At 36.4% G+C, this 25,798-nt stretch overlaps 4 protein-coding genes across 13 annotated transcripts; 2 read left to right on the forward strand and 2 right to left on the reverse strand.

The window, feature by feature from the left end:
* Positions 1–25: 25 nt before the first annotated feature.
* On the reverse strand, positions 26–2,923 carry Mocs1 (Molybdenum cofactor synthesis 1). Of its 2 annotated transcripts, XR_010732935.1 has the most exons (8): positions 2,532–2,923; positions 2,386–2,479; positions 2,166–2,333; positions 1,629–1,877; positions 1,376–1,578; positions 1,093–1,324; positions 872–982; positions 583–717 (listed from the first exon to the last, which is right to left on the reverse strand). XR_010732935.1 is itself a non-coding variant. In XM_066291585.1 (7 exons), exons 1-7 carry the CDS (start codon positions 2,613–2,615, stop codon positions 47–49), a joined length of 1,701 nt encoding a protein of 566 aa, XP_066147682.1. In that variant the 5' UTR covers positions 2,616–2,923; the 3' UTR covers positions 26–46. The 2 variants fall into 2 exon arrangements, 1 of the variants encoding a protein (XP_066147682.1); XM_066291585.1 differs by lacking the exon at positions 872–982 and having other exon boundaries at positions 26–717.
* A 136-nt stretch (positions 2,924–3,059) lies between these two features.
* LOC136344271 (nuclear exosome regulator NRDE2) lies at positions 3,060–7,235 on the forward strand. The gene is made up of 7 exons (XM_066291572.1): positions 3,060–3,626; positions 3,697–3,928; positions 4,272–5,865; positions 6,123–6,506; positions 6,558–6,754; positions 6,804–6,966; positions 7,035–7,235. Exons 1-6 carry the CDS (start codon positions 3,205–3,207, stop codon positions 6,924–6,926), a joined length of 2,952 nt encoding a protein of 983 aa, XP_066147669.1. The 5' UTR covers positions 3,060–3,204; the 3' UTR covers positions 6,927–6,966; positions 7,035–7,235.
* Positions 6,972–19,728, reverse strand: LOC136344274 (EEIG family member 2). 7 transcript variants are annotated; one of them, XM_066291579.1, is made up of 11 exons: positions 19,576–19,728; positions 19,001–19,106; positions 14,780–15,033; positions 11,214–11,364; positions 10,998–11,158; positions 10,653–10,810; positions 10,307–10,553; positions 8,817–9,557; positions 7,847–8,058; positions 7,679–7,796; positions 6,972–7,490 (listed from the first exon to the last, which is right to left on the reverse strand). In XM_066291579.1, exons 3-11 carry the CDS (start codon positions 14,926–14,928, stop codon positions 7,391–7,393), a joined length of 2,037 nt encoding a protein of 678 aa, XP_066147676.1. In that variant the 5' UTR covers positions 14,929–15,033; positions 19,001–19,106; positions 19,576–19,728; the 3' UTR covers positions 6,972–7,390. The 7 variants fall into 7 exon arrangements, with proteins under 7 accessions (XP_066147676.1, XP_066147679.1, XP_066147678.1 ...); XM_066291582.1 differs by lacking the exon at positions 19,001–19,106 and adding an exon at positions 15,103–15,206 and having other exon boundaries at positions 19,576–19,727; XM_066291581.1 differs by lacking the exon at positions 19,001–19,106 and adding an exon at positions 15,103–15,206 and having other exon boundaries at positions 14,780–15,048; positions 19,576–19,727.
* A 173-nt stretch (positions 19,729–19,901) lies between these two features.
* Positions 19,902–25,365, forward strand: Hen1 (Hen1 methyltransferase). Of its 3 annotated transcripts, none has more exons than XM_066291593.1 (15): positions 19,902–20,484; positions 20,539–20,721; positions 20,774–21,415; positions 22,105–22,248; positions 22,493–22,659; positions 22,715–22,988; positions 23,043–23,226; positions 23,276–23,422; positions 23,477–23,615; positions 23,666–23,886; positions 23,939–24,134; positions 24,188–24,331; positions 24,383–24,627; positions 24,678–24,785; positions 24,835–25,365. In XM_066291593.1, the coding sequence occupies exons 1-15, from the start codon at positions 20,018–20,020 to the stop codon at positions 25,105–25,107; spliced, it is 3,534 nt and encodes a 1,177-aa protein (XP_066147690.1). In that variant the 5' UTR covers positions 19,902–20,017; the 3' UTR covers positions 25,108–25,365. The 3 variants fall into 3 exon arrangements, with proteins under 3 accessions (XP_066147690.1, XP_066147691.1, XP_066147692.1); XM_066291594.1 differs by having other exon boundaries at positions 22,496–22,659; XM_066291595.1 differs by having other exon boundaries at positions 19,903–20,484; positions 24,392–24,627.
* The last annotated feature ends 433 nt before the right edge of the window (positions 25,366–25,798 follow it).

A 25,798-nucleotide genomic window follows, 5' to 3' on the forward strand; every position in this document is an offset into this window, starting at 1 on the left:
CGGTGATATTAATAATAATCCTATAGCCATTTTTTACTAATTATATTTACATTGATCCGACAAAAGGAGTCAACCTCGTGATAGGCCTATGGTCATAATCTCTAAGTTTCACTTCTTCCTTTACAAAGTCTTCACTGGTACCCCCGCTTTTACTCACTAAGCAAATATCCGTGATCACAATATCCCGACTAACAGCCTTACACATGTCATATATCGTCAAAGCAGCCACACTGACCGCAACCAGGGACTCCATTTCCACCCCAGTCCTTCCCTCACACTGAATTTCAGATAAAAGTTGAACTTCTTCTTCTTCTTCATTCAAAGCAGCAGTTACTTTGATTTTACTTAAGTTAATGTTATGGCAGAGTGGTATAATCTCTGAAGTCTTCTTAGCCCCAATAATACCAGAAATTTGAGCAATGCTAAGCACATCCCCTTTCTTAACGGCATTTGCGCTGATGAGTTTCGTAATTTTACGTCCGACTTTGACTATAGCTCTGGCTTTAGCTGTGCGAACGGTGACGGGCTTTTTAATTATATCCACCATTGTAGCTTTGCCCTGTTGATTTACATGGGTCAAGTGAGTTCTGGGGGTATTTTCAGTGGAGTAGAGACGAATATTCCTGGAATTTCCATTTACAGTTGATCCATAAAGATAAGAGAAGTGAGAGAACATTAGAGGAAATGCGAATCGTTGTTTTGGTATTATCAGTTTGTCTGAAAATTGGAGATTTAAAATTAGAATTTGGATGTATTTATTTGTGAATAGTGATCGTTTTTAGAGCTTTAGGTTTTATGATTTTAAAAAATTCTTAATTTTAAATTCATGCATGTAGAAAGTGTACATGTTTACGTTTTACATTTTCATTACCTTTTTTAATAAAGAGGGAAAATTAGTTTTTATTCTATAGAAAAATCTACACGTGCTATCCACCAATAAGAATCATTGGGCGATTTTCCATTTTTGATAAATTGAACATGCCTGTAAAGAACAATTATAGTGCTTTCCTCCACACTACATTAAACAAACCTTCTTTTCACATTAGGCATGCACCTACTATAAATAACAATAATTAAATAGCCAATAGTTACCAGCATGTTGTTTCTTTTTCCTCTTCACTGCAGCCCCAATAAGACTCATCAAATCATCATCAGAGCATTTTGCTCTTAGCGCATCTCGTAATGAAATTTCAGTGTTGCCAAACAGACAAGCTTTTAAATTTCCATCAGCTGTCAATCTTAGACGATTGCATGAGTTACAGAAGTGATCACTCATTGATGTTATGAAACCTATTTGGCCTTTATAACCTGGAACTTTCCAGGCCTAAAAGGTGTTTTAAATTTTATATAAACACAAATAATAAGATATACATACTTTTGATGTGTTATTAAGGTCATTATCCATAGGATAGAATCCAGAATAAATGCTTTTAATTTCATTTACCATCTGCTTGTAAGACACCATTTTATTTTCATTCCACTTGTTCCCCATAAAGGGCATATATTCTATAAAACGAACATCTAGATCTTTGTCCTTGGTGAGATCCACAAAGTCTAATAACTCACAGTCATTCAAGTCTGACAATAATGATATTGTAGAATGGATAAACATGTTACTATTACAGTACCTTTCATGATAACACAATTGATTTTAACAGGAGTATATCCCAACTGAAGAGCCAAATCTATACCCATCATCGCATGCTTCCATCCATTTCTACGAGTAATTTTCTCATATTTATCTGGTTTAAGAGTATCCAGACTGATGTTTAGAACATCTAAGCCAGCCTTTTGTAAAGTCACTAACTGCCTTGTTAAAGTGAGTCCATTTGTTGTCATAGCAACAGTTTCAAGACCAGTTATTGATTTGAGTTTTGCTATTTTGTAAATTTTTGTCAAATTGTCAAGGTGCACACAAAGGGGAGTAATTCTGTACTTAAGGGGAGTAATCGTCTTGTTTGAAAAGACAATGTTCTTTTCTTTTTTAAGATTAATGAGCAGTAACATTGATTCTTTATTGATATAATTATCAAATATTAATTTAATACACCTATTTGCAATCCAAACATTCCTGATGTCAGATTCTATTTTGCTTAAATATTTGATAAAGTATTCCTTCATTGATTCTACTCCCAAAAGTACAGAATTTACTTTAAAAAACTTACCGATTATTTCAACCAGATCTTTTCTAATTGTAGGTTCCCCACCTGTGAGGCGTATTTTATTCACTCCTTGCTTAACAAACAATTCAGAAATCTTTATAATCTCATCAGTAGTTAGTAGGTTTGGTTTTTGTGAAAGAGCTATCCCTTCTTCTGGCATGCAATATTGACCTACAAAAGAGAATAATCTCACCAGGCAAATGAAGAAAAACAAGTTTCGTACACCTGAGATTGCATCTTTCAGTGAGAGATATTCGTAAATAATTATGATGCCGACCATAGGTGTCTGTTAGAGGGTTTTCTGCAGACATTGGCACCTAATAAATTTGTCTAATGAAATCAAGAATTAGAGATCTACCGAATATTTACTTGTTTTTGAAGTGGGATAGTAGAAATAAGTCGCAGTGAAGAGTTGAATGATCGATATATGCCACATTTTGCAAAGTTAATCATGTTAATAACAAAATCAACTGGAATAAGGTCAATTGTATGTACAACAAGAAATTTTTTTATGCAAACCAATAAACCAATTTGCTTGTAAATCGATACACAAGAAAACACTAAGAACGTGTGGATTGGTAAAGTTTTCTTATCTTATCTTTCGAGTCGGTATAAAAATTTGAATCAAATATGATTTTTAAGTCTTTCAAATATTGACTTTATAACAATTATTTGTTTGTTATTATTGATAATTAGTTTTGATTTTTAATAATTTTTCTTGTTAATCTGTTAATTTGTTTACAATCTCAAATCTAATTACTATGAAATGTCAGAATTTAAGCGTGCTAATAAAATTCGACATTGATTCTATCTATTCTATCACTGTCTTTTTAAACATGCAACAAATGACAAAGACGGAATATGGTACGACAGTCGATTTAAAACAATAACACCTATTGTTTAAATAGTTGAGGTTATGTAAGTTGTTTGTTGTTTTATCATTTTCCCAATATTTCTATAAAGAATTTACTAATTACCAATAATTCTTCATTAAGTGAATATACTTAAGAACCCAATCAAATTGTTGTCTTATTTTGGGACCATGTCCCTTTTTGCTGCGTATGCCAAGCAAGCCAAAGAACTTGAAGAAAACCAAACAAGCACTGCAAAACCTGAATGGTTGGAAAACTCCAGTTTTCAAGCTGGTCTTGTTTTAAGTAAACCAGATGAAGATGTTACAGTACTCGATTCAAACGAAGATTCTGCAACGGATTGCAGTGAAATACCAAAGGCAAAAAAGAAAAAGAAAGAAAAGAAAGGCAAGCAAAAAGAAAAGAAAAATGACATTGAATCAAGAGCTGAGCCTAAAGGTGAAATACAATTCACTGATGATTTTGCAATTGACAGAAAGCAAACTAGAGAGTATCTAACAGTAAATACTATTTCAAGACCTGCAGTGTCTAAGTACCGAACAAATTATTATTTATCAAAATGTTTCAAAAACAAAAAATCGAAGATTAAGAGGTTAGTATCAAAGTTCTTCATAATCAATTTCTCATGCAATTCTCATTCAAATTTTCATAATTTTTTGCAGATATTTCAAACTGTCCAAATTAAAGGATCATAATAAAAGTGACAATGAAGAGAAAGATTGTGCAAAATTAACTAAACATGACATAGAGAAAACTGGATTAGGTGAAAGAAATAAAAGTTCCTCAGGTTTTATTCAAGAAAAAGACTTATCCAAATCAACTGCAACTTATAACAAACATTTAGCAGAGAACCCTAATGATATTGAAATGTGGTTGAAATATGTAAATTTTCAGGTAAAGGAACTGTTGAAGATACATTAGTAGCTTTTACACAAGATGAACCACCTGGTTGGTTGCGGGACCTGCAATAATAACTTAACTTTTCATTCTTCAAAAAACAATTTGGAAGGAAGGTTGCAAGGAGCGATTGAACAGCAATTTATGAACTCTTTTGGGTTAATTTCTCTTTTGTAAAGGCTACTATTAGTAATGGTCATCTCAAGAATGCACTGACCTCTGAGAATTTCCATTACATTGCCAATGCATTCCAGACTGTTCTTTAATAGTAATTATGATACCAATTTGAATAATTTGTTGATACCAGCCACACAATCTTACACCCACACTTTCTTTTTAGGATTCAGTACACCAGTTTGAAAAATCTTGCGGTAAAGGTAGCATAGTCAAAGCTCAAAGAGTACAAGCGGAAAGGAAGATTGCTATATTAGACAAGGCAATAACCTTAAACCCTGGCAATGAACCATTACTAAGAGAACGGCTGAAAGTGGCAGTAAGTGCATTTCCTGCAGATGAGTTGCAGCAAGAACTAAAAAAACTAGTTGAAAAAGAGAAACATAATATAATTCTTTGGCAAGGTTACATTGAAGCAACCCAGTGTTCCATGTCTCACTGTAATTGTCAAACTGTCCTAGCGCTTTATAGCAGCTGTTTGGGCACCTTGCATCAACTAAGACGAACCACTTTGTCAGAGAAATATGTTTTTGAAGAAAGTATTTTAAAGATGCTCTATCAGTGTGGCTTGTTTTTGAAACAGTCTGGGTTGTTTGAGCAACTTTGGACTTTATTAAAAATGTATTTGGAGCTGAATCTAAATTCCCCAGAAAAAAAAAGCTTCAATTTAGAGATTTATTTCAATGAAAAAGAGCTTTTGGAGCTGGAAGAAGTAGTATTAAATTCTCAATTGCCTCATCATGAATTATGGTTAAGAGTTGAAAAACTGAGGGAATCATGTCATTGGTTACCTCATGTAGGAGATCTAGAGTGTGAAGATCCTCAAAGACTGGTTTTAAGTGAAGATGTAGCTGAATTAATCCATCCAATCACAACTCCAGAAAACATATTCAAACTTGTTGCCACAATTTTAACATTACTAAAAATTCCTCTGCTTCCTTGTAAACATTGCACCATGCAAGACTTAGGTCTAGATTACGTTCCCTGGAGTTTGGACTCAGTGGAAGCCTTATTACCAATCTTCATGACCCAATACTCCGTTAACACCCTCAATAGTAATCTATTAAATGACACTGGAAGATTAACAGTGGGCCCTCAGTACCTTAAAGCTCTTCCGGGACAAGAAGAGTACCTTAACTTTGTGTTGTCAATTATGGAGAATTGTGCAGAATGCCTTAAAGGACAAGATCAAACTTCAGTTCGGGTATGGTGGTTCAGATTTCAAAGGCTGCTTATTACACTAGAAAATCAGGGCAGGTTTAAGATGCCCAGTTATTTAAAAAAGCGAATTAAAAGCAGTATTAAAGATTTGCTAAAGCGCGAGGACTGTAGGAATAATGAGGTATATTACATTGAATATGCTTTGATTGAACAGGCTCTAGGAAACCTTGAGCAGGGCTTAAAAGTTTTGAACATCGCGCTGAAAATGAATAAAAATAAAAGTATTCAAACCAATAATTGGAGTGAGGCGCAAACCAATCAATGTAGGCTATATAGAACTTTAGTGGAGTTCACTATGGAAGGTCAGAAGGAGGATATGAAGCAGCAAGTTCAGGAATTGTTGGTGAAGCTAGCTTTGCAGAGAAGTTTTGTCTCTATAACTAATGGCTTAATAATGGAAGCTGAGAGTCGTTATAAGAGTATTACAAATGCACTGTTGGGGATAGAATTGACCAATTTTAGCTCAGTGTATCATTTTTTGCCTGAGTTTTTTACCGATTGGGTTATTTGCTATGGATGGTTTCTATTCTGGACTAAAGGTACATATGATAAAATTAAAACAAAAAGTAAATGGATAAGATTTGTGAAGAACATTGATATAGGAAAAGTTAGTAACAAATACACCAAAGGAAAAGTATGTTCAAATATTTTAGCTTAGAATGCTATAGTAAGCCGATAGAAATACGTGTCGCCTAATGTTTCCATTTTTACAATTGAATTGAATACTTAATTCCGTTTGTGGATTAGCCATCAACTTAACTACCTTGTTTACTTAGTTTTTTATTTCTTCTTTTAGGGGCTGTTATTTGTGGGGCATTCCTCGAGTCCACGCTAGCCGAGCTTGAAGCTAAATCTTCAACACTATACTTCCAAAAAGAAACTATATATGAATTTTATTGCACCATACTTTTTAAGCATTGCTCAGAAAATCCTGGAAGTGGCGTGTTTAAAATCCTAGACGAAGTTTTATTCAGAGCCATAGAGAAATTCCCTAATAATCTGCATTTACTGGGAATTTTGGCCAAGGAACAGGGCATGACTCGGAGCAGTGGCGTGTCTGCTTGGAAAGTCCAAAGTTTGCTTTTGAAGTCCGGTAGGGCTATGGCCACAATTTTTACTGTTATTATTAACAATTTAGTCATGTTGGAGATAGAGAAGGATGCTGTTGACTCTGTGACGGGTAGAGAAAAAAAATCTCATCAAAACTTTTTTTTAATCATGTTTCTTGTAGGTAGATCTATTGATTTGGCCCTCTCATTTAAAAACCGAATGCTGTCGTTATTCAAAAAAATCACCGCCGGAGATATGTGTACCAGAAGGTGTGGTTTAGCATGGAGATTGTACTTGCAGTTCGTTCACACCTATTTCGACTCCTCTTTATGCAGGAATGTGTATTATCGGGCTGTGGAAGAGTGTCCCTGGTTAAAGGTAACATTAAAGTATACTAACTTTCTTCTTTAATTTTTTTTTGCAATAGGCTTTGTATATAGACGCTGCAATCTATATTCCCGCAGAACTGGCTCAAATTCAGGACCTTATAATAGAAAAAGAGCTGCGTTTGCATGTCACACCAGAGGAATTGGACATCCTAAGAGCCTAAAATGTTCTCGTAGAGACACGGAAAGACCAAAGTAAATGGAGTAAGTTCAGAAAAAAATGTTTATTTTCACTATAAAATAATATCTAATTTTTTTTAATACATAAATAGGTTTGTTGGAAAATGCCTAAATCGAAACTATTTACAAATAAATAATATTGTCTTAAATCCGTAATAAAACTGTGATGTCTAAGTGTTATTGGCCCCCCATCTATGGAATTGCCATATGAACTGCCTGGTCTGCTAGAAGTCATCTCAAATCATTGTATATTAGATTTTAAATAGAAGCAATAAAGTTTATCTGCGTTGAAATCCCATAGAAGTTCGCCTTGACCTAACTGACTAACCACACTAATATCTAAAATAACCATTTTTATATCACAATAATTTTATTGGCAACAATACAATGTAAATAATGTTTGATTAAGGTGGACATTTCCATTTACTCTCAAGAAGTTTATGTTTTGTCAAGATGTTAAGTAGACTTGCAGGTTAAATCTCTTCCGTTTTTTGCCAGTAAAATGATCACAGCTGTTGTTACGTAATCGTAGCGGTTTTCCACATAAACTGAAATTACCAATAGCTGCTAAATGTATGTGTTAATCATAACATTACCGCATCGCCAATTAACTTTTTTAAAGTTCTTCATATTTAACATAAATAGAAAAACTTGTTCCTGCATTACAACAGTACGTTAGTATAAATATGCAAATAAATATTTGCTACTTTAGTGCCTATGGAGATTTTAAAACTACCTGTCATCCATGACGACCTGTTTGAACGTGTTTATCCCTGTTGACATTTGGGATTTTACCTCGTGGCTACCAAGCGAGGCGGTCCCATCTTTAGCTATAAACAGTTGCAAACCGGACGCTAAAAAATAATAATTTTGTCAAGCAGAAACTGAAATGTGTAAAACTTACTCTCAGCCGAATCATCGCATGGCTCGAGATTAGTCCCTTTGAGCAGGTCCGCAATTAAATCTTCTGGATTCACCCTAGTCGTTTCTACACGACCGGAAACTCCTGCATCGTCCGGAGCATTAGGGTTTTTTTTTCGGCGCTCATAGGCGGATTTGGCTCTATCCAGTGATCCTGTGTCGCTTGTGGTCTGTATACTACCCGAACTTGTATTCCTAGAACATCAAACATCTCATAAATGAAGCACTATAGAATATTCTTGGCAGTGATGCTAGAAATCAGTTAGCAACAGCAATAAAAATGCGGGAAAAACATATATAAGTTAAGCAAAAAAGTAGTCATGCGAAAACAAGAAACAACAAGGATTTACACGACACTAACAACATTAGAGTGGTGCTGGACCTTCTGTGGCCCTCTTCGAGAAACCCATCACCTTCTTCAAAACTGTCTTCTGGAGGACTATCGCAGGGGGTTAGCTTGGTCACTGGGGGGCCGTCTAGAAGCATTTTGCGGTGCAGCCTACGATAAAGGTTAGTAGGTTAGTAGCAGGTTAGTTAATTTGCCGGTTACTATTTAAAATAGCGCCGCTTTCTGTGCTAAAATTAAATGTATTCTCAGTGTAGGTTAATTCTAACTTGAATTCCACGAATTCGAGGAGTGAATCGGGTCACATATCTGTTTTGGAAAACAATCCATTTAACAAAACACAAGCGAATGCACCTTTAAAGAAAATAATGCTTTTAAATTATTAAAAGCTGGATAAAGGCGACGTTTTGCGATCATTTCACTGTCAAGTATACTCTAGAAATAATCAACAACAGGGGATACTTTTATTAGCTGCTGAGCCTGTGAACCAAACCCCCCTCCCTTTCCCCAATATTCATCTTTAGCCTCTCCCTTCCAAGCTGTTAGCAGAAAAACCACCCACAAACCTTCACCGCAAAGCTCAACGCAATACCTCCCATCCACCTACCTGCCAAAATTCGACCCATAAATAGCCAAGTGCCCGTCGTTGCCAAATTTCAAATTTCCCATGGATGCGGCTCTGGACTCTCCCCGGGAGAAAGGATCGGAAACAGGAGTGGATTGGGCCCCGATTTCTTTACGAGGAAGCCTTGGAGTAAGAAAGGCGGCTATGACGTTGGATAACGTGTGCTCCCCTCTAGGGGCCACTGGGGACAGTTTGGGGATGATGAAGTCGCTCTTTGAACGTAAAACCCCTTCAACTGGAGGTTTGAGCGTGTAATTATTGTTGTGGACGCCTTTTGAATGACGCTCAAAGTGTGAGGAAGTTTTGGTGGCCTTCGGTTCATGGAAACGCTCGACTACGCTACTAGAAGCACTTTTCTGCAGTGCATTGAAGTTTTTATCGAAAACGTTAGTATTAGAATTGAAACTACCCTCAGGGGTCTTAAAAACCTCGTCCAATTCCGCACTTGTGTCGCTTCTCTGCTGCTGATACTGTTTAGTATAATTCCCAGATTTTTGAGGTGTAATAAATTCGCCTTGCGGAGTGTAAAAGACCTCTCTATTGCCGACGGGAGTGGAGTCGGAGCCCTGGGGGGTGTGAAACCCCTCCGAGTTGTTCAGGATGGGAGGCCCGGGCGACTCGGAGGGGATAGTAGTAGGGATGTTAAGCCTGTGCTTGGGAAAGGTGTAAGTGCGGTGGAACTTGGAAACGGGCCTACGAAGCGATTCGTGCTGCGACATGTTCCTATTGCCGGAAGAAATAACGTACATATAGTAGTAGTAGCGAGGCATGCAACTGCGTCAAGATTGCACACAGAAAACTTTGTACAGGGTGGTCAGATTTGAACTTGTTTTGACTGGAAAACGAGAGGGAAGTTTCCATTTCTACAGCAGGTTGGAAAATACATAGGAAGCAGGTCGATCCAATTAAAGCTTATAGGCGTCGAAAATAATCGTTCATGGTACTTTAATCGAGCTTCTAAGCTTTAACACTCATAAAACAAAACGTGTATATATATGTGTGTATATAGATGTTATGACCCTGACATTTCAAAAAACATTATTTGATAAAAATTACTCGACTCAGAATAAAATGCACTTTAGAAATATTAAATTCCTATCAGACAGTTAAAATCTGAGCACCACATGTTTTCGTTGCAGTGTGAGGCTTAAACGTTTATGAAAATATATGATATAGTACTATACCTCCAAAATCATATTAAGCGGGTACAAAGTTATTATGAGATCATTATCAATTCTAAGGTACAGAAAGATAACTAGGTGATTCCTAAGTTCAATTATCTTTCAATATTATGATTCATATACTGAGATTTCTAAAATTAAATATTTTAAATGCATCCAAACTTCACTAATTAATACGCAAACGTACAGTAGTAAAACCAAAAAGTTGTCTTCTTCACCCATCATAGAAGTTAGTATACACATAACACCTAAGCCACTGAGTATCCCCTCAGGCAATAAGTTTATTCCTACCTGATGTGCCCCGCGGTTGAGTCCCCGCTGCTGCTCTGCCGACTATGTGAAATACTGCTATAACCTGATGCTTTCGACATCTGGCTGGTGTTTGAGGAATTTCGACTGTGTCCCAATTCCTGTCCCGGCCCAAGAGTGTTCGATTCACTCGTTTGTTCCGTATAGACGTTGGGTACTATCAGCTCATTTGCTGACGACTCCACTGGTGCCAAGGCGGAATCCATGTGCGATTGCCCTTTCACCAGTTCTGCAATATTAAATTCCGAATGTTTACTCCGAGTCTCAATTATGTGAAAATTGCCATTTTTTAACTCGATAGGTAGTAATTCTCAAGATTGCGGTGTACCTGTAGGTAAAGGGGTTCTCTTTTTAGGCAGGCTGCCAAAACCGGAACTTCCACTGTTAATCGAACCCGCCAACGATCCGCTAGAATACTCGTCCGATCGCTGATCAGTGCTTGTGTCTTCCATAGCAATTTGTTTGTGTTTGAGGGAGGGCGACGGACTATAACCGAAAACATACTCGTTAATAATACCGTCTATTTGTTCATGCACCGCCTAGTATGAAACAGTTTTTCGAGGCGCACGAACGTAATTTCTGATAATTAAAAATTGAACTGCAATTAAGAGCGTTAAAAGTGAAAACCTTCGTGTACGTAAACAATTATTCAATGAAAACGAAAATAGCTTACGCCTTGAATAAAATATCGCCTGAGATCATGTTGAGTTGGATGCGAAACTTGAGCATGCTATTGTCTTGTCTATGCCTAGTGTCGTAGCCCTCGAGCAGGGCTTTTTTAAGGATGACTCCTGCCCCAGCGTACTCTGCTAGGTTTAGGTCAACAAACCCTAACTGTGAATTAAATTTCGTTTTTCAAAATTTACCTCACAACTTCTTTTTAACTTACTTTATTAAAGCTTCTACCGCCTTTACTCTCTTTCCTAATGGATATTCGCAGGACACATTTTTCCATCACCCCTGTCGAGGCATTGGCCATCATCTTACATGGAAAGGAGAAATTCGCGTCCCACTGGACTTTGTGGTCTCTGACTTCTTGTCTAAAATTTCAAATCACTCGGTAATTATTTCATACAAGGCTAAATATTAAGATAGTTTTAAATTCGATGGACTGTTGCGCAACAAGTCAACAAATCAGTTTTGAAAAGGAGGTCGTTCTGAGTCTAACTAGTTTCTTTAATCATTGAAAGAGGGAGGTGAATCTGTAATTATTACAGCACTCACTTTCTTTTTTAATTGATAGTAGCTATTATCAGGTAAAATCAAAAAACATTCACCCGACCTTATAATAAGAAACTAACAATTACGTTGTGGGTAATAAATGGCTACTTTACTATATTTAATAAAAGGAATACCTCGATCACAGTGGTTGTTCGTTGAGGAACTGAAATGGATGTGGAGATAAAAGAAATCCGTCTTAATAAGTTATTAGTTTCGTAAATGCATATCCACATCCTCAGGACAATAACTAATAACATACTTAGTTAATAATTTGTGTATTTAACTTAAAATGCTGTGTTCTTAATATTCATACTTTTGCGAGTGCCTTCAAAGAATGTACACATGGACAGAGGGGCGACTGACCAATAGTCAACAGCCCCCCCTAGAGTGGTAAATCAACGGACGTTGAAGTGTATGATTGCCCAACAAGATCATCGAGTTACACCCGAATAGACTTGTCGCCCTCATCAAGTCCGTAAGATTCTACTCAGACCGAATGTGACGGGTTAAAATAGATGTCATATAGGTAATTAATCAATCCGTTTACCAAACGTGTCCAAAGGGCAGATTTTTAATTCGGTCAAAATCCCTTTAAGCCCGGACACTTTACTAATCGTTTCGAGCAGGGATTAACCAAGACAGGCTTTTGAATAACGAGGTGCGCGCTTAGAAACCAGGTCAAGGGCATTAACGAAGGCCTTATATTTCTCCCGGAATAAAACTGCAACGAACCACAAATGAACCTCCTCGTCGCATAATCGGCACCGCAACTAAAAGCTCTGGCACTAATAAATCAGCTAGAAACACATCCAAAACGAAACATCCGGCCCGCCCGTTGCTACGCCACTTCCGGCATTAGTACGTTTGTCTTTATTGCTATTCTCCACATGGGGTAATCAAATTAATGTATTCCACCCGACACACAGTGCCCTCAAAGGCAAGCTGCATCGCGTGCGTCCCCAAATCCCCATGTAATAATACACGAAACGTTATATAATACTGCGTCCCAGAAATGGGTCAGTCCTTTTCGAGACACCTGGGTTTGGGGCATAAAAAGCGGCCCTTCCCGTGGTAGAGCAATTTCATAATAGGTTTGTAGCAATTTTAATCCCATAAACAAGTTTTAAGCAAAATTGGCTTAAGCGATTAGTCAGGCTACGAGGGTGGTTTGCATATTAATACGGATCACGCGGGTGGCCTGTTCAAACACTCAATGACGCAAATGGGCGATGAGAAATTACCTGGGGATTTATCAAAAATATATATAGGGTGTAAAATATTATCACGGAGATGTTTCAAGGGGCAATACTGCCTTACAAAATAGTAAAATAACGGTAGCAGACTATGGTGAAGAACACACCATTTTCTATATGCAGGACCGCACATTTTCAACCGTTTTTAGAATTTCGGTGTTTAGATTTAATTTTATTAAAAAAAAAAAAATCGTTTTTATGTTGAAAATTGCTTGCTGTAGCTGATAACTGGCCCGGATGGTGATTTTTTCCTTGCTTCCTTTACATTCATCATTCGCATCGATATTTTTGCAAATTCTACGAAAACGGTGAAAGATACGAAAATACTGTAACAGACCAAAAAGCTAAACAATTGAAGGTGGAATTTAACTTTGGCATCAGAATTCAGACAGGGTGCTCCGAAAAAGGTACGAAGCATAAGACAGTACCACGATCTGAAAAAAACGGAACACTCTGTATATGGCCAGCAAAAATTTTAACATTTTGTTGTAGAGGGTCGCACAGAAAATAGGGTTACGAAAGTCTAAAAATGTGAAACTTTGCTACCGTGCGTGCCGAAAATAGTGCATTTTTGACCGTGTGTCTATTAGCAATTCCTCGCAATTTTGTAGATGACGACCACCGCCTGAAACCTCTCCATGACGACGTGTTGCACTCTGTATATCAAGATTTAATACGATCCGACTCCGGTCGTTTAGGATTCCAAAAATCCCTGTGAATGCAGCCCTTTACAGGTCCGCTCCCGGGGGGTCCCCGATATAATCCCCTTGAGGTTATTTACCCGCTTTAATTTAAACTTCTATTAAATGCCCGATGTGAGGCCATAGTCGTTTGTATGTCGCTGATCAGACAATGCCTGTTTCGTTTACCGTCACGTCATCTAATGTTATTTAAGTGTAAATATTTATCTAGTTTACTATGCTGGGTTACTCTAGACTGGTCGAACCGACCTTGCAAGGACGGACTGCTAAAACAGGTTCCAACGGTACCGCAGCTATCGCAATCTATTAAAAAGGCGCTACTTTTTTATTATCGAAAGGCAGGGCAACACGACTTATCATGACGACGAGTCGAAAATTCATCCACCAATAAATTGATCGGTAGCTCTCCTATCTACGTGGATGTTTAATATCAAACGCAAACAGTTTTCGATGAATAATAACTGGCGAAGATGGCAAAAGTGTGGATCTCGCAAAGCCAAAGTTAATTCAATAAAGAAATATTGTAAATTTCCAGAGATATTTCTGTATTGTCAGAGAAAGCCCCGTTGTTTGGTTTGGCTGATAACTGTCGCCGATGGGGAAATGTTACGAAATATTGCCCAGAGATGTATCGACTCATCAAAGAAAATCAAAGGGAAATAAATGCGGCAGCTGTGAATTTTCCGCATTTAATCGACATTTCAAACCAATCCGCCGATTCGTTCAAGAAGAACTGAACTGACAAAAACAATGTCGTTTCCACTTTTACTGCGAGTGATTTAACACACATGTTTCCTCCGCATGAAAGTGCCAGATGGCCCCATTCAAAGGAATTAAATATTTCAAACAATCCGTCCCAGCGATTGGTCGAATGGGCGGTCTGGCGCGGATTCCCATGGGTTTATGGTTACATTGTCACTACTGTTATCTAACCGAGCGATATTTCACGGTTTTGAAATGCTACTTTGCTTAAATCATCAGACTATTTGTAGATCCGACTTCAGATAATGAGTAATTTGTGGTGTCCCGGAGTAATCGCGGATTAATAGATATAAACGCATCGTTGGAAATCATTCGGTAATAACCCCATAAATAAGGATAATATTGAAAACTCGACTTTACAGTAATCTACAGCGTTGCCTTCATAATTGGGGCCATTATTAGTTAAAAAATATGGCTCGTTTCAGGACAAAACCTCGACATTGGCTCAAAGGTTGACCCTCGATCAAGGTTAATCGAGAGGTTAATTGATGTGTGATTTGCATCAATTTATTACTTACCGGCTGCTATGGTCTTGAAAACTACCTCCATCGAGCAGCCTCAGTTTGGCGAACAGTACTGCGGATACAAAGGGCACCTCCAATAACTCTTCCAGACATATTTCCACTTGAAACTTGTACTTCTTTTTCTTCGACATGAATGAGGTCATAGTGAGTCCCCTCACCACAGGTCAGCCTTGAGGATTGGTGAGTGTGACGACGTTCATGACACAGATTTGAGCTTTTGGAGCCGGCGGAAGAGGATGCAGGAAGCTCTGCAAAGAGCCGGACTGAAGTATTTATTGCGATATAATATAATGCTTGTTTCAATATGTACTACCTACAGATTCTCTACACTCTAATCAAGCCGGACTGGCCTTTGGCCACTTGCAATTGAGACAAAGAGGATTCTCGGCCGGAGTTTTGCGAAACGCTGAATGAACCAGATCTGGTGTAAAGGTTACAAAAATAAACAAACTCTGGAATGAAACTGTTCAACGGAAATTAGGTGTAAACACCAATTAAAATTCGGTTATTGCTACGTAAACATTTTCCTCCATTAGGCTGGTGTAAAATTTTGATTGCAACGGCGTTCTTACCACAGGCTCATGGGTCGTGACTTAAAAACACATTACTCGCCGTAATGCAGGTACATAAACAGCCTTAAATAACACACAAGCCAGGGCGTGTGTCAATAAGTATAATAATAGGCAAATGGTCATTGGATAAACTCCAAAAAAAAGCAAAAGCTAAAGACCTGAATCGATTTGAACTAATGCCAATGAGCAAGTAGGTATTTAAAACACGTACGAAACGTATTAAAGTCAAAAATAGCAAATATCCTATTGGAAACGGCAATAAATCGTTTATTATTGAATGATAAATGCGTACCGGGTATTTTTTTTTCCTCTCTACGAGGAAAAAATTATATCGTTATCAAACGAAAAACAACCGGCATAATAAGGACATAACAATTAAATTTATCAATTTTCATTTAAAGGCAGAAATTCCTTCCGGTATATTAAAAATTGTTATCGCTGTGGCCGATCTTGCTGTCTTGACTTTCCATGCCCAACAAACCAGTTAATGAAGCAATAAATGCGGGAATAAATATACACAAAAATAGCGGTTTGTAACAATTGCACAAAAACCTTGAATTTCATTTTAAAGCCTGGGAATTTGTTAGTATTCGTAAAATTTGTTGTAGAATCCACTTTGTTCGAAGAACCTGAATAACTGCTAAAGCATACAAAGAGCTCCAAAAAGGTTGTGCCAAGCTTAAGGAGGTTATAGGTTTCATAGCGGTGAACATATTTTCGTATAAAAACTCTAGTCAAAAATGAGCCGTTTCTCGCTCGAGTCGTTTTTATTCATCAAGACTTCGATATTCAGTTCGTTTTTATTAATACTAACGGAAAAAAAAAACAGGCTGTCCCAAATAAAGTGAGTTTCATGGGATTATGGAAGCGGTAAGAGATACAAGGTGACTCAAATTGGAAAAAAGAAGCGCATTTTTGTGCCCATTCAGAAAATGTTCCAAATTTAAAAATATGCACAGGGGTTGTCAAAATATGAGCAAAAAACTGAAAACTCGATTTTCGAGAATCATAAATTATGAGTACACTGTTTGAGTAAATTGTACCAAATTTGGCAGTTCTTTATTATCGACAACTGCCAATCGAATGGCGTTTTCAGAATTTTTCCAGTCCTGCTAGATTTCGAGAAATTATATTCAACTTTGTTATTTCTTATGGGCGCCATATTGGATTTTGGTGCTATCGAATGGACAATAAAAAAAAAGTATTTTAACCATGTATCATAGAAGTGCCCGTGGACCTGCCAAAGTAAGAAAAATAAATAAAAACTTTTTTCACCTTAGTAGGCTTAGAAACAAGTACTTTAGTGTTGCTATGGATACTTTCGATACATGCAACGAATGTCAACAAAAAGTCTTCACTATTGTTGTATTTGAGGTCAATTTTATTCAAATTTATTTTTCTTTAGGACCCGATAAGCAGTTGATCTAGGTATACCAATATTATATTCTATTTGATGCAGTGAGATGCGAGGGTTTTCAACAACACTTCCAACAACATAATTTTCAACATCTTCGTTAATCCTGCGTGTTCTGGTTTTCTTTTCAAATGATCCATACTTAAGTAGATTCACTCTAAGCCTATTAAATATTGCGTGCCCAGGTTGACGCCTCTCTGGATACCTCTGGAGATACATATTTTGAGCTCTACCTACATTTCTTCCACTTAAAATGTAGCAGTTATTAATCTCCAGCTTTTCTTGATTTGAAAACCGTTCCATAATTTTATTACTTGAAAATTTCTGCCGAATGAAAGAGTAAAACTGATAAAAATGAAATAGAAAAAATAAAAATTGACCTCAAATACAACAATAGTGAAGACTTTTTGTTGACATTCGTTGCATGTATCGAAAGTATCCATAGCAACACTAAAGTACTTGTTTCTAAGCCTACTAAGGTGAAAAAAGTTTTTATTTATTTTTCTTACTTTGGCAGGTCCACGGGCACTTCTATGATACATGGTTAAAATACTTTTTTTTTATTGTCCATTCGATAGCACCAAAATCCAATATGGCGCCCATAAGAAATAACAAAGTTGAATATAATTTCTCGAAATCTAGCAGGACTGGAAAAATTCTGAAAACGCCATTCGATTGGCAGTTGTCGATAATAAAGAACTGCCAAATTTGGTACAATTTACTCAAACAGTGTACTCATAATTTATGATTCTCGAAAATCGAGTTTTCAGTTTTTTGCTCATATTTTGACAACCCCTGTGCATATTTTTAAATTTGGAACATTTTCTGAATGGGCACAAAAATGCGCTTCTTTTTTCCAATTTGAGTCACCTTGTATCTCTTACCGCTTCCATAATCCCATGAAACTCACTTTATTTGGGACACCCTGTATAATAAAGGTCCAAAATTACGATCCCCAACCTGGTTGTGGACCATTATAAACATTATTCTTTGAATCATTGAATCACGCGCCTGTTGTAAGATGTGCGGATCTTGCTGCACGAAAACAAAGGCTGCCATCACTCTTGCCAGCAGTTCCTCTTGGGTGGCTACAAGAGTTTCATACACCAACGACTTGATGTAATCCCAAACGAAAAAATTCAACGGGCTTAAATCGGGACTTTGCGCTGGTCACCGGATAAGTCCCGTTCTTCCAAGTTGTTCTCCATAAAAATGTTGATTCAGATGATCCTGCACAGTATGGGTAACATGTGCAGGTGCACTGTAGTGGCGAGACCACATTCTATCCTGTATCGCCATAAGAACGTTTTGATAAACAGTCCTTAATCAAACAGAGAAGACAAAAAATGTTATTTTGTTTATTTTTATTCTATTTGTTTAAGTTGAATATCGAATTCTTTTAAACAAAAATGACTCTTTGGCTAACTAGGGGTTTCTGGGCAAAAATTTTCACCACAATGTCTCCTATAACCTCCTGAAGTTTGACACAATTTTTTTTAAACTCCCTGTATAGGGAAATGGAAGATTTTCTAACAAGTAACGACCAGGTAAGTAATTTGTAAAACGTTGCCAATGCAAAATAATCCTTGAAAACTTATCGTTTATGGATATTTGTTATAACTTATTGCTAAGTAGCGTTCTGTAAGGGGAAATCCTAACGCCTTTAGTTATATTAGCCAGGAAGATAGACCAAGTTAAATTGGGAAAAACCAAAGCACTGGCCTTATGGAGGGCGAGGTTAGGTGACGGACTAGAATAGTAGATTTTCTTGGCTGGCGGTTTTTATTGGGGGTAGGGGGATGTGATGAAAAATTTCGCCCATGGTGACAGATTGGTATGGCCTACTCTGTCCGCAGGATAAACATTAAGAGTAACAACAGTAAACCTCGCCAATACGTAATGCCTAAATGATGCAACAGTGACTACAACAACTAACTCAACAGCATAGGATAGAACTGGATTTACCCTAAAATATCTACCTATTATATGAATTATATTTCGGACTTTACCCACGTCTAAAACTTACAGCGTGACACACTAATGGAAAATGGAAACATGAACTATTACAGTTGTATCATTTTGAATAAGGCAAAAACTAGAAATAATACAAAACTAATATGTTATTTTGAAAAATATATAACGGATAGCTTGAATACAGCTTAAATCTTGCTGAACATGATTTTAGACTTAGAATAGATCATCCTGTCATGACCTTATCATTACACATACCAGTTCTAGCAGACAGGTCAACAAAAACCAAACTTGAAATATTACGTATCTCAGTCATGACCCATTGGTAAGTTTTGGATATTTGATGTTATTTCAACTATTGCTCCTACAAAAAAATTGACTTTAAAAATTGAAAAGATTCTGCCTATCGTTTTGGACGATTGAGTACTCCGCCTTTGGCGTTGTACCGAGAACTTCGTCCTGTAACGACATGCCCACCTATTCACCCTTATACAATTAATCCATTTTCGTACTTCACGCTCTCCTCAATCTTCCCAGCAAAAAACTGGCACAGTAATCTTTAAAGCTGATATAAACTTTTTGAGAACATTTATCTTAGTGCCCTGGATATGCTTAACTCTGGATATAACTTAACCCAAAACTTACTTTCCAGACTGCATTTAAGCAAAGGGGCATGCTAGATCGTGAAATAGGTAAATGATGGCCACAGATGCACAATGAATAGAAAAAATTGCAAATTGCCTTTGAATACAATAAATTGTCAAAATTTGTTCCAGTTTTAAAAATAGTTTGCTGCTTCTTCTCAAGAAGACTGACAGGTACACGCATTTTACCTTGATTGGGTCACTATTCCAGAAGAGTCCACTTTACCACATTAAACTAATTTTTTTAATTCTAAGATACGTTAAAAACCCACAATGATCATTCTTAAGCTTTTCTATTCTACACCATCCGCCATTATGGTCTATCAAGAACTGAAGGAAAATCTAAACCAAATTGACATCCTTTAGTCGAACTGACAGTTCTGACACGAATATGACATTTCAAAATTGAATTATTTTAAATTCAGTAGTAAGGATGCGTTAGAGAATGATAGAAGTTATTAATACAAGAAAAAAGACAAGGAAAAAATTTCATCTTAGAGCTAACCAACAATTCACACGTCAAATATTAAACTAACCTCAAATTCGATTATGAAAATATATAAACAAAATCCTTCAAATTTAACGAATCGAAAAATAATTAATCCAAATATTGAGTTACAAACCAGAAATCATGATAATTATCGTACACTGCATTGGAATAATAATTTTCCAAATTTTGCGCAATAGGAAGCGCCTTAAGGCCAATTGTAACACGCTCAAAACCCCCCTACAAGAAGCAAATGAACAAATTTTGGAATCCAAGTTCAAATTTGATCCCCCTCTGTACAGGCAGAGATACGCGAAAGTCTATGAAACTCTGACCGATGAGAGGTGGAAGAATAGTTTTAAAAAACTTGTGGATTTTGGATGTGCAGAGTATGGTCTGTTTCACTATATAAAAAATTTGAATTTGGAAGAAATTTTGCTAGTTGATATTGATGAGTCTATACTGTACACAAAAAGCGGCATGTTGGAACCTCTTTTAAGTGACCGATTAGGACGTCGCAGAACCCCGTTAGATATTAAAGTTTTCAGAGGCTCTGCCATAGATCCTGATTATAGACTTCGAAAGACTGATGTAGTTACCGCTTTAGAATTGTAAAACATCTTCTCCAATGCTTAAAATATTAGTTTTATGTTAATATATTTTAGAATAGAGCACTTGTATCCAGACACTCTAGATGCCCTTCCATATAACATTTTCTTCTTCATTAAGCCAAAACTTGCTCTATTTACAACTCCAAATGTAGATTTTAATGTGGTGTTTGGAAAGAGTAGTACTTTCAGACATCCAGATCATAAATTTGAGTGGACCTCTGAACAGTTTTTTGACTGGTAATTTACTCACTTTAGTTTCAAACATTTAAATTTAGTATAACTATTTTAGGGGTACAAACATTACTCAAAGATTCCCAGACTACTCAGTAGAGTTTCATGGAATTGGTGAAGGACCAAGCAATTATAATAACATAGGCTGTTGTTCCCAGGCAGCAATTTTCATTAGAAAAGACATGCTACATAAATCTTACATATCATCAACTGATGTAAAGTCTTGTCAATGTGATAACAATAGCCCTTGTAAGGGGCCAGTTGTAAAATGTACACCATTGTGCAATTGTTTATGCACATTTTGTCTTCCTGATATCAGTGTTGGAGTATGCACTTACCTAAGCTGCAATCTAACTGAAACAGATGCATATAGACCTATGAAAAGTTATCCTAGACCCTCAGACAGTTTTAAAAATTTAAATCCATTTTGGGATTTTACCACTGAAGCATTTTCAACCCCAAAGGAGGAAAACCTTCATGAATCCGATAATATTTTTTACAAGTTGGTGATGAATATAGATTATCCTTATCTGCCTGATACTAGATCTCATACTCAAATATTAATGGATACTTTTGCATATAGGATTAATTTGTTTAACCATGTGAATAGTAGATTTTATGTATATGAGAAAGAACAGTGTGAAATACCTCTAAAGGAAATTGTGCATGGAGAGATTGATGTTACACTTGAGGAAGTAAGGTAAGTGAACTAAACATATAACATATAACTGTTATAACCCATTTAGTTGATTATTGGGTCCTAACTAGATAATTCTTATATAAAAAGAACCAATGATGTGATAGCTTATTAGATGTTGTCATAGTAATTAGTTCCTTATAAGGATGTTATGGAAAATAAAAAATGGATATCCAGATCTTTAAGTTGATTAAGGACCAAGTTATTAATCTGACTATCACTTTCAACTGCAAACTTTTTCCGTAGAAACGTTGGGATAGAACCTAGATCATGGTATTCTGGAACATGCTGTAGTTATTGTAATAATGAGATCTTAAAGATAAATAGTTTATTTTATTAGTTTCTATAGAAACTGAGGAAATGACCAACATTAACGCCCCATTTCGACGGTTCTATGGAAAGTAGCCTGCAGTTAAAATTTACAGCACATTAATAAGTTGACCCTTAGTCAATTTTGCTAAATTGTTATTCTAAACCACGATGTATGATTTCACATGACCACATGTCAAGAACATGTCAATATCAAAAATTGGTTAGTCATCCAAATATTTCAAATTTTTAGTCACTCCATTGATTCTTTTAATTTCTTAATATCTCTAAACTTACCTTATATTTATTTGTAATATGTGCAAAACCCACAAGATACTGATGAAAAGCTTTCAGTTAAGGTACAATTTTAATTAATTTTATAGGGATTTATTGAGTAACGCGGGATATCGTGTGGAAAAATGCGTTATTCCGGAAATCAACGAATATGAGTGGTGCATTGTATCAATGCCTCAAGAAATGGATGTAACAAGCAATTCTGAAGTTACCGATGGGTATAGTTCTAGAAGGTACTATACTTTCATTATTTACTTCTTAAAGTTCAAATATGGTAACGCTTTATTTATTTATAGTAACGATTTAAATTTCTTCTTAAAACAAAGTTTACGCATACAAGATTTATTGGCGCTAAGTTAATTGCATCTTAAGGCACGTATTCATGTATGCAAATTCTCTGGTGCTAGTCAACTAGCATCAATGATTTATGCATGTGTAAGTCTTTTTTATCTTTCAATATATTTTATTTCTAACTAGCAGTGAATGTAATGAGGATCCTAGACTAGAAGCCAAGATTCAACCCATATCAGGCTGGTATGAGGATTTGGATGCAGAACGCAATGCTGAATCTATTTCAAATTGGGACGAGGATTGGGATAATGATTCTTACTTGACCCAAGAAAACAAGGTTGAGACTCACCAAGGTAGATAGCAAACAAATTCTTCTATGATAATCCTGCGTCATTATTTATATTACAGAACCCGCTTCCTCATCAACAACATCCAAAAATCCCATCCCTGACCCTTTATTTGATTCTGGCTACCTCAAATCGCCATCTCCCCTAGAAACTAATAAACCTCTACCCAACTCACTTCAGTTAGAAAACCATGAAACCCGTGAAAATGATATATTTGACGGTATGGCCATTACTCCCAATCTTAGTAATGACGACAATAACCGGGATATTAAAAAGATCGGCACGAAGGAGAAGTGTTCAGCTGCCTTGGTTCCCTTGTCTGAAAATTACAACAGGTAAAACAAAACTTTTACCCTTGACGGAAGTTTTCTAATATTTAATTGGCTCAGGTCAATAACTTTAGATCCAAATAGGTTAAATGAATTAGACAAGTTTCGTAACTTAAAAGCCACTAAGGCTTCGACGAATAACCATTTAAAGCCACAAAATGAGTTCAAGAAAAGTTCGTTCAAAGATCTTTCCCCAGTGGCTGGGACTTCTGGTAGCTGGAGTAAATACAGAAAATCTAATAGAGTAAGTTGCCATGGTTATTAAGGGCTTTTATTTTGGAAATCGGTTATAGGATAAAAAGATTCAAGAAAAGAAGGAACTGAACGAGCCCTCGCTTTTTGATAGTGTTAAAAATGAGCTCAACTGCATTCCGGACAGTTTGAATAAAATAGAATTAAAGGGAGATGGATTTGGGCAGTCAGAATTGATTAAGGATTTGGTAAATATAAACTGTTTTTGCTACAAGAGTAGAGCGATAATTAATCCGTTTCAGAGTCCTTTGGAAGAGGTAATCGATGTCGTTAATGCGGACATCATTGAATTCCCATTAGAACCCGAGCCTCAGCAACAAGAGCCTCCTCAGCAAGCCGTAGAAAATGGGGATTTGGTAAATAATAACAGGGATAACGAAGGTTTGTCTATCTTTTACAGTTAAGAACAGTTAAGAAAATACCCTTTTCAGGCAATAATATGCCTGTAAATGAGCCCGTTGACCTAGATATTGATGAAGGAATAGATTTATTAAACGATAATTTGGAAGATTTAGTACCGCTACTAGTAGGTAATGTGAACATCATAGAAAACAATAATGACGCAGCAGAGGAGGCAAGAAACGATCCGGTTGAAGTAGAAGAAAATCCGCAACCACCGCGAGACATGTTAGCCAATAACGACGAAATTGAGGTGAGAGTTTGTGGAATAAATAAACTTGCAAACTTAATAGATAAACTTGCAGGAGAATTCTGTGGCTCGACCTAATAGGGAATTTTTTTATGATGAAAATCCTGAACAAAACTTACTGATTGATTTTGAATTCCCTCTTCAATCTAACCACGAAAATGTTTTCACTTTAAACCTCGACACACAGGTTGCTTTAGTCGATGTTCGTTCTGTCAGCTCTGATAGTATTATTTCAAGAGATGATACTGCCGGTGAGCAAATTTATTGTTGATAGTTCTTGCTGAGTTTCTCCTGGCGGTTTTAGGATGTGTCGCACAGGGAAACAGAAACAGTTTTCCCAATTGGTTACTGCATATGTTAAGAACTGCAGGGCTGCCGCAGAACTCCAATATTCAATCTCCCGAAGAGCACGATGAACCACATTTTTATTGCCAAGGAGATGGTTTAGGTACTTCCCACAAAAATGATATAAAAGAAGCCACATACTTTAGTAATGTAGATTTATTAGGAGTTCATCCCTCGGTGATAGCAGTGGAAGTGGACGAAGCAGAAGACGCAGATATCGATAGCACCACTGAAGAGACCTTGTCTAATAACACAATCGACTATGCAGAAGTAAATCCAGGACCATCTGATGTACTTGATATGAGCATTCTTCCTGCAGACTTTTCATTAGTTGGACCTGTGATAGAAAAAGAGTTATCAAAACCTGTTGAGTATCCTAAAAAAGCTACAGCTGACCGCGTAAGCTTTAACGTTAGTTGTTATAGAGCAGTTTAATAAATAATTTACAGGAAGAAACAGCTACTAATGGCATAGCACTGATTGACGAAGTTATTAGAGCTGCTCAGGAAGAAGTATGCAGGAGATATCAAGTAGATTTGCAAGAAGAAAGCTCCCAGGTTAGTACGTAGACAATGTCACAATGAATATGGCTGAACACATTTTTAGAGGAATAGTTTCAATGCAGAGTCTCCGCATACTGTGATCAACGACAGGTGTTCACTAGAAACATCACTTTCCTCGGAATGTCAGTCCTTGATATTTTCTTCTCCTCAAAGTTCTGCGATAGAGGAACATTCCTTTCTTGGAGAATCTCTAAATCTAGAAAACTCCGCGACTTCAGAGGGCGAGCTAAGTGGTGAAATATTTGAACAGGCTAATAGTTTCAATGATTCGGAAAAGTCTCAATACGATTCCACTGAGGAATTTTCGGAATACTAATCTCTAGTGGAACATAATTGTCGCTAAAATATTTGAGTTGAGTTGTTTATTTATTATGAATTAATGAAAACGAAAAATGTTTCTTAATTTATATTAAATTAACCTATTGAGTAAAATGTACTGTAATAATATCCTGACAATATTATTTAACAATATTTTTGAAATTTACCCTTTTGTGTATTACAAAAGCGCTTGAATTTATGTTTAAATATAGCAGACCCCCCAGGAAATGTCACCATTAAAATTAGCTTTCGTGCATTTCGGCTTTTTAATTTTTTTTTTTACCTACGAAAAGATTACAGAACGTTTTTTAGCGTTTTCTAAAATTCTTAATTTTTTATTTATTGCCCTATACATTATATAGCGAGTGTTTGTTATCCGATTTGATGAGATGAGATAAATTGATCCTAACTGCACATCGAATATAAAATTAGTGGCGTCAAGCTCTACGTTCTAAGTATATAAGTGAAATCTTTGTGGTAAATTCTTTAGGATTAAAAATGAAAAGCGTTTGTTTAATTTTTAAATGTTGCATCTTGATGGCGCGTTTCGCTCTCTTTGTGATTGGTTTCACATTTAGTCTGTCAGTGGCACCATCTATCAACGAAATTGTTGATTTTTCTTGCAACTGTCAATTCACAATTTACGAAAACCAAGTAGAATTCAAAAGGCTTTTCTTGATTTTTTAGAT

This window comes from Euwallacea fornicatus, chromosome 16 (genome assembly GCF_040115645.1).
Source record: "Euwallacea fornicatus isolate EFF26 chromosome 16, ASM4011564v1, whole genome shotgun sequence".
Taxonomy (NCBI): domain Eukaryota; kingdom Metazoa; phylum Arthropoda; class Insecta; order Coleoptera; family Curculionidae; genus Euwallacea; species Euwallacea fornicatus.

Coding starts and splice junctions, on each gene's coding strand:
- LOC136344274 (XM_066291578.1), bottom strand. CDS start 14,928: ATGACCTCATTCATGTCGAAGAAAAAGAAGTACAAGTTTCAAGTGGAA. Junction 11,159..11,213: donor GCGGTAGAAGCTTTAATAAA/GTAAGTTAAAAA, acceptor TTTAATTCACAG/TTAGGGTTTGTTGACCTAAA. Junction 10,554..10,652: donor GAGAACCCCTTTACCTACAG/GTACACCGCAAT, acceptor TTAATATTGCAG/AACTGGTGAAAGGGCAATCG.
- Mocs1 (XM_066291585.1), bottom strand. CDS start 2,615: ATGATTAACTTTGCAAAATGTGGCATATATCGATCATTCAACTCTTCA. Junction 2,480..2,531: donor CTATCCCACTTCAAAAACAA/GTAAATATTCGG, acceptor CAAATTTATTAG/GTGCCAATGTCTGCAGAAAA. Junction 2,334..2,385: donor TGAAAGATGCAATCTCAGGT/GTACGAAACTTG, acceptor TCTCTTTTGTAG/GTCAATATTGCATGCCAGAA.
- LOC136344271 (XM_066291572.1), top strand. CDS start 3,205: ATGTCCCTTTTTGCTGCGTATGCCAAGCAAGCCAAAGAACTTGAAGAA. Junction 5,866..6,122: donor GTTTCTATTCTGGACTAAAG/GTACATATGATA, acceptor TTCTTCTTTTAG/GGGCTGTTATTTGTGGGGCA. Junction 6,507..6,557: donor TGCTGTTGACTCTGTGACGG/GTAGAGAAAAAA, acceptor TGTTTCTTGTAG/GTAGATCTATTGATTTGGCC.
- Hen1 (XM_066291593.1), top strand. CDS start 20,018: ATGATAATTATCGTACACTGCATTGGAATAATAATTTTCCAAATTTTG. Junction 22,660..22,714: donor CAAGGTTGAGACTCACCAAG/GTAGATAGCAAA, acceptor TTTATATTACAG/AACCCGCTTCCTCATCAACA. Junction 24,628..24,677: donor AAAAAGCTACAGCTGACCGC/GTAAGCTTTAAC, acceptor AATAATTTACAG/GAAGAAACAGCTACTAATGG.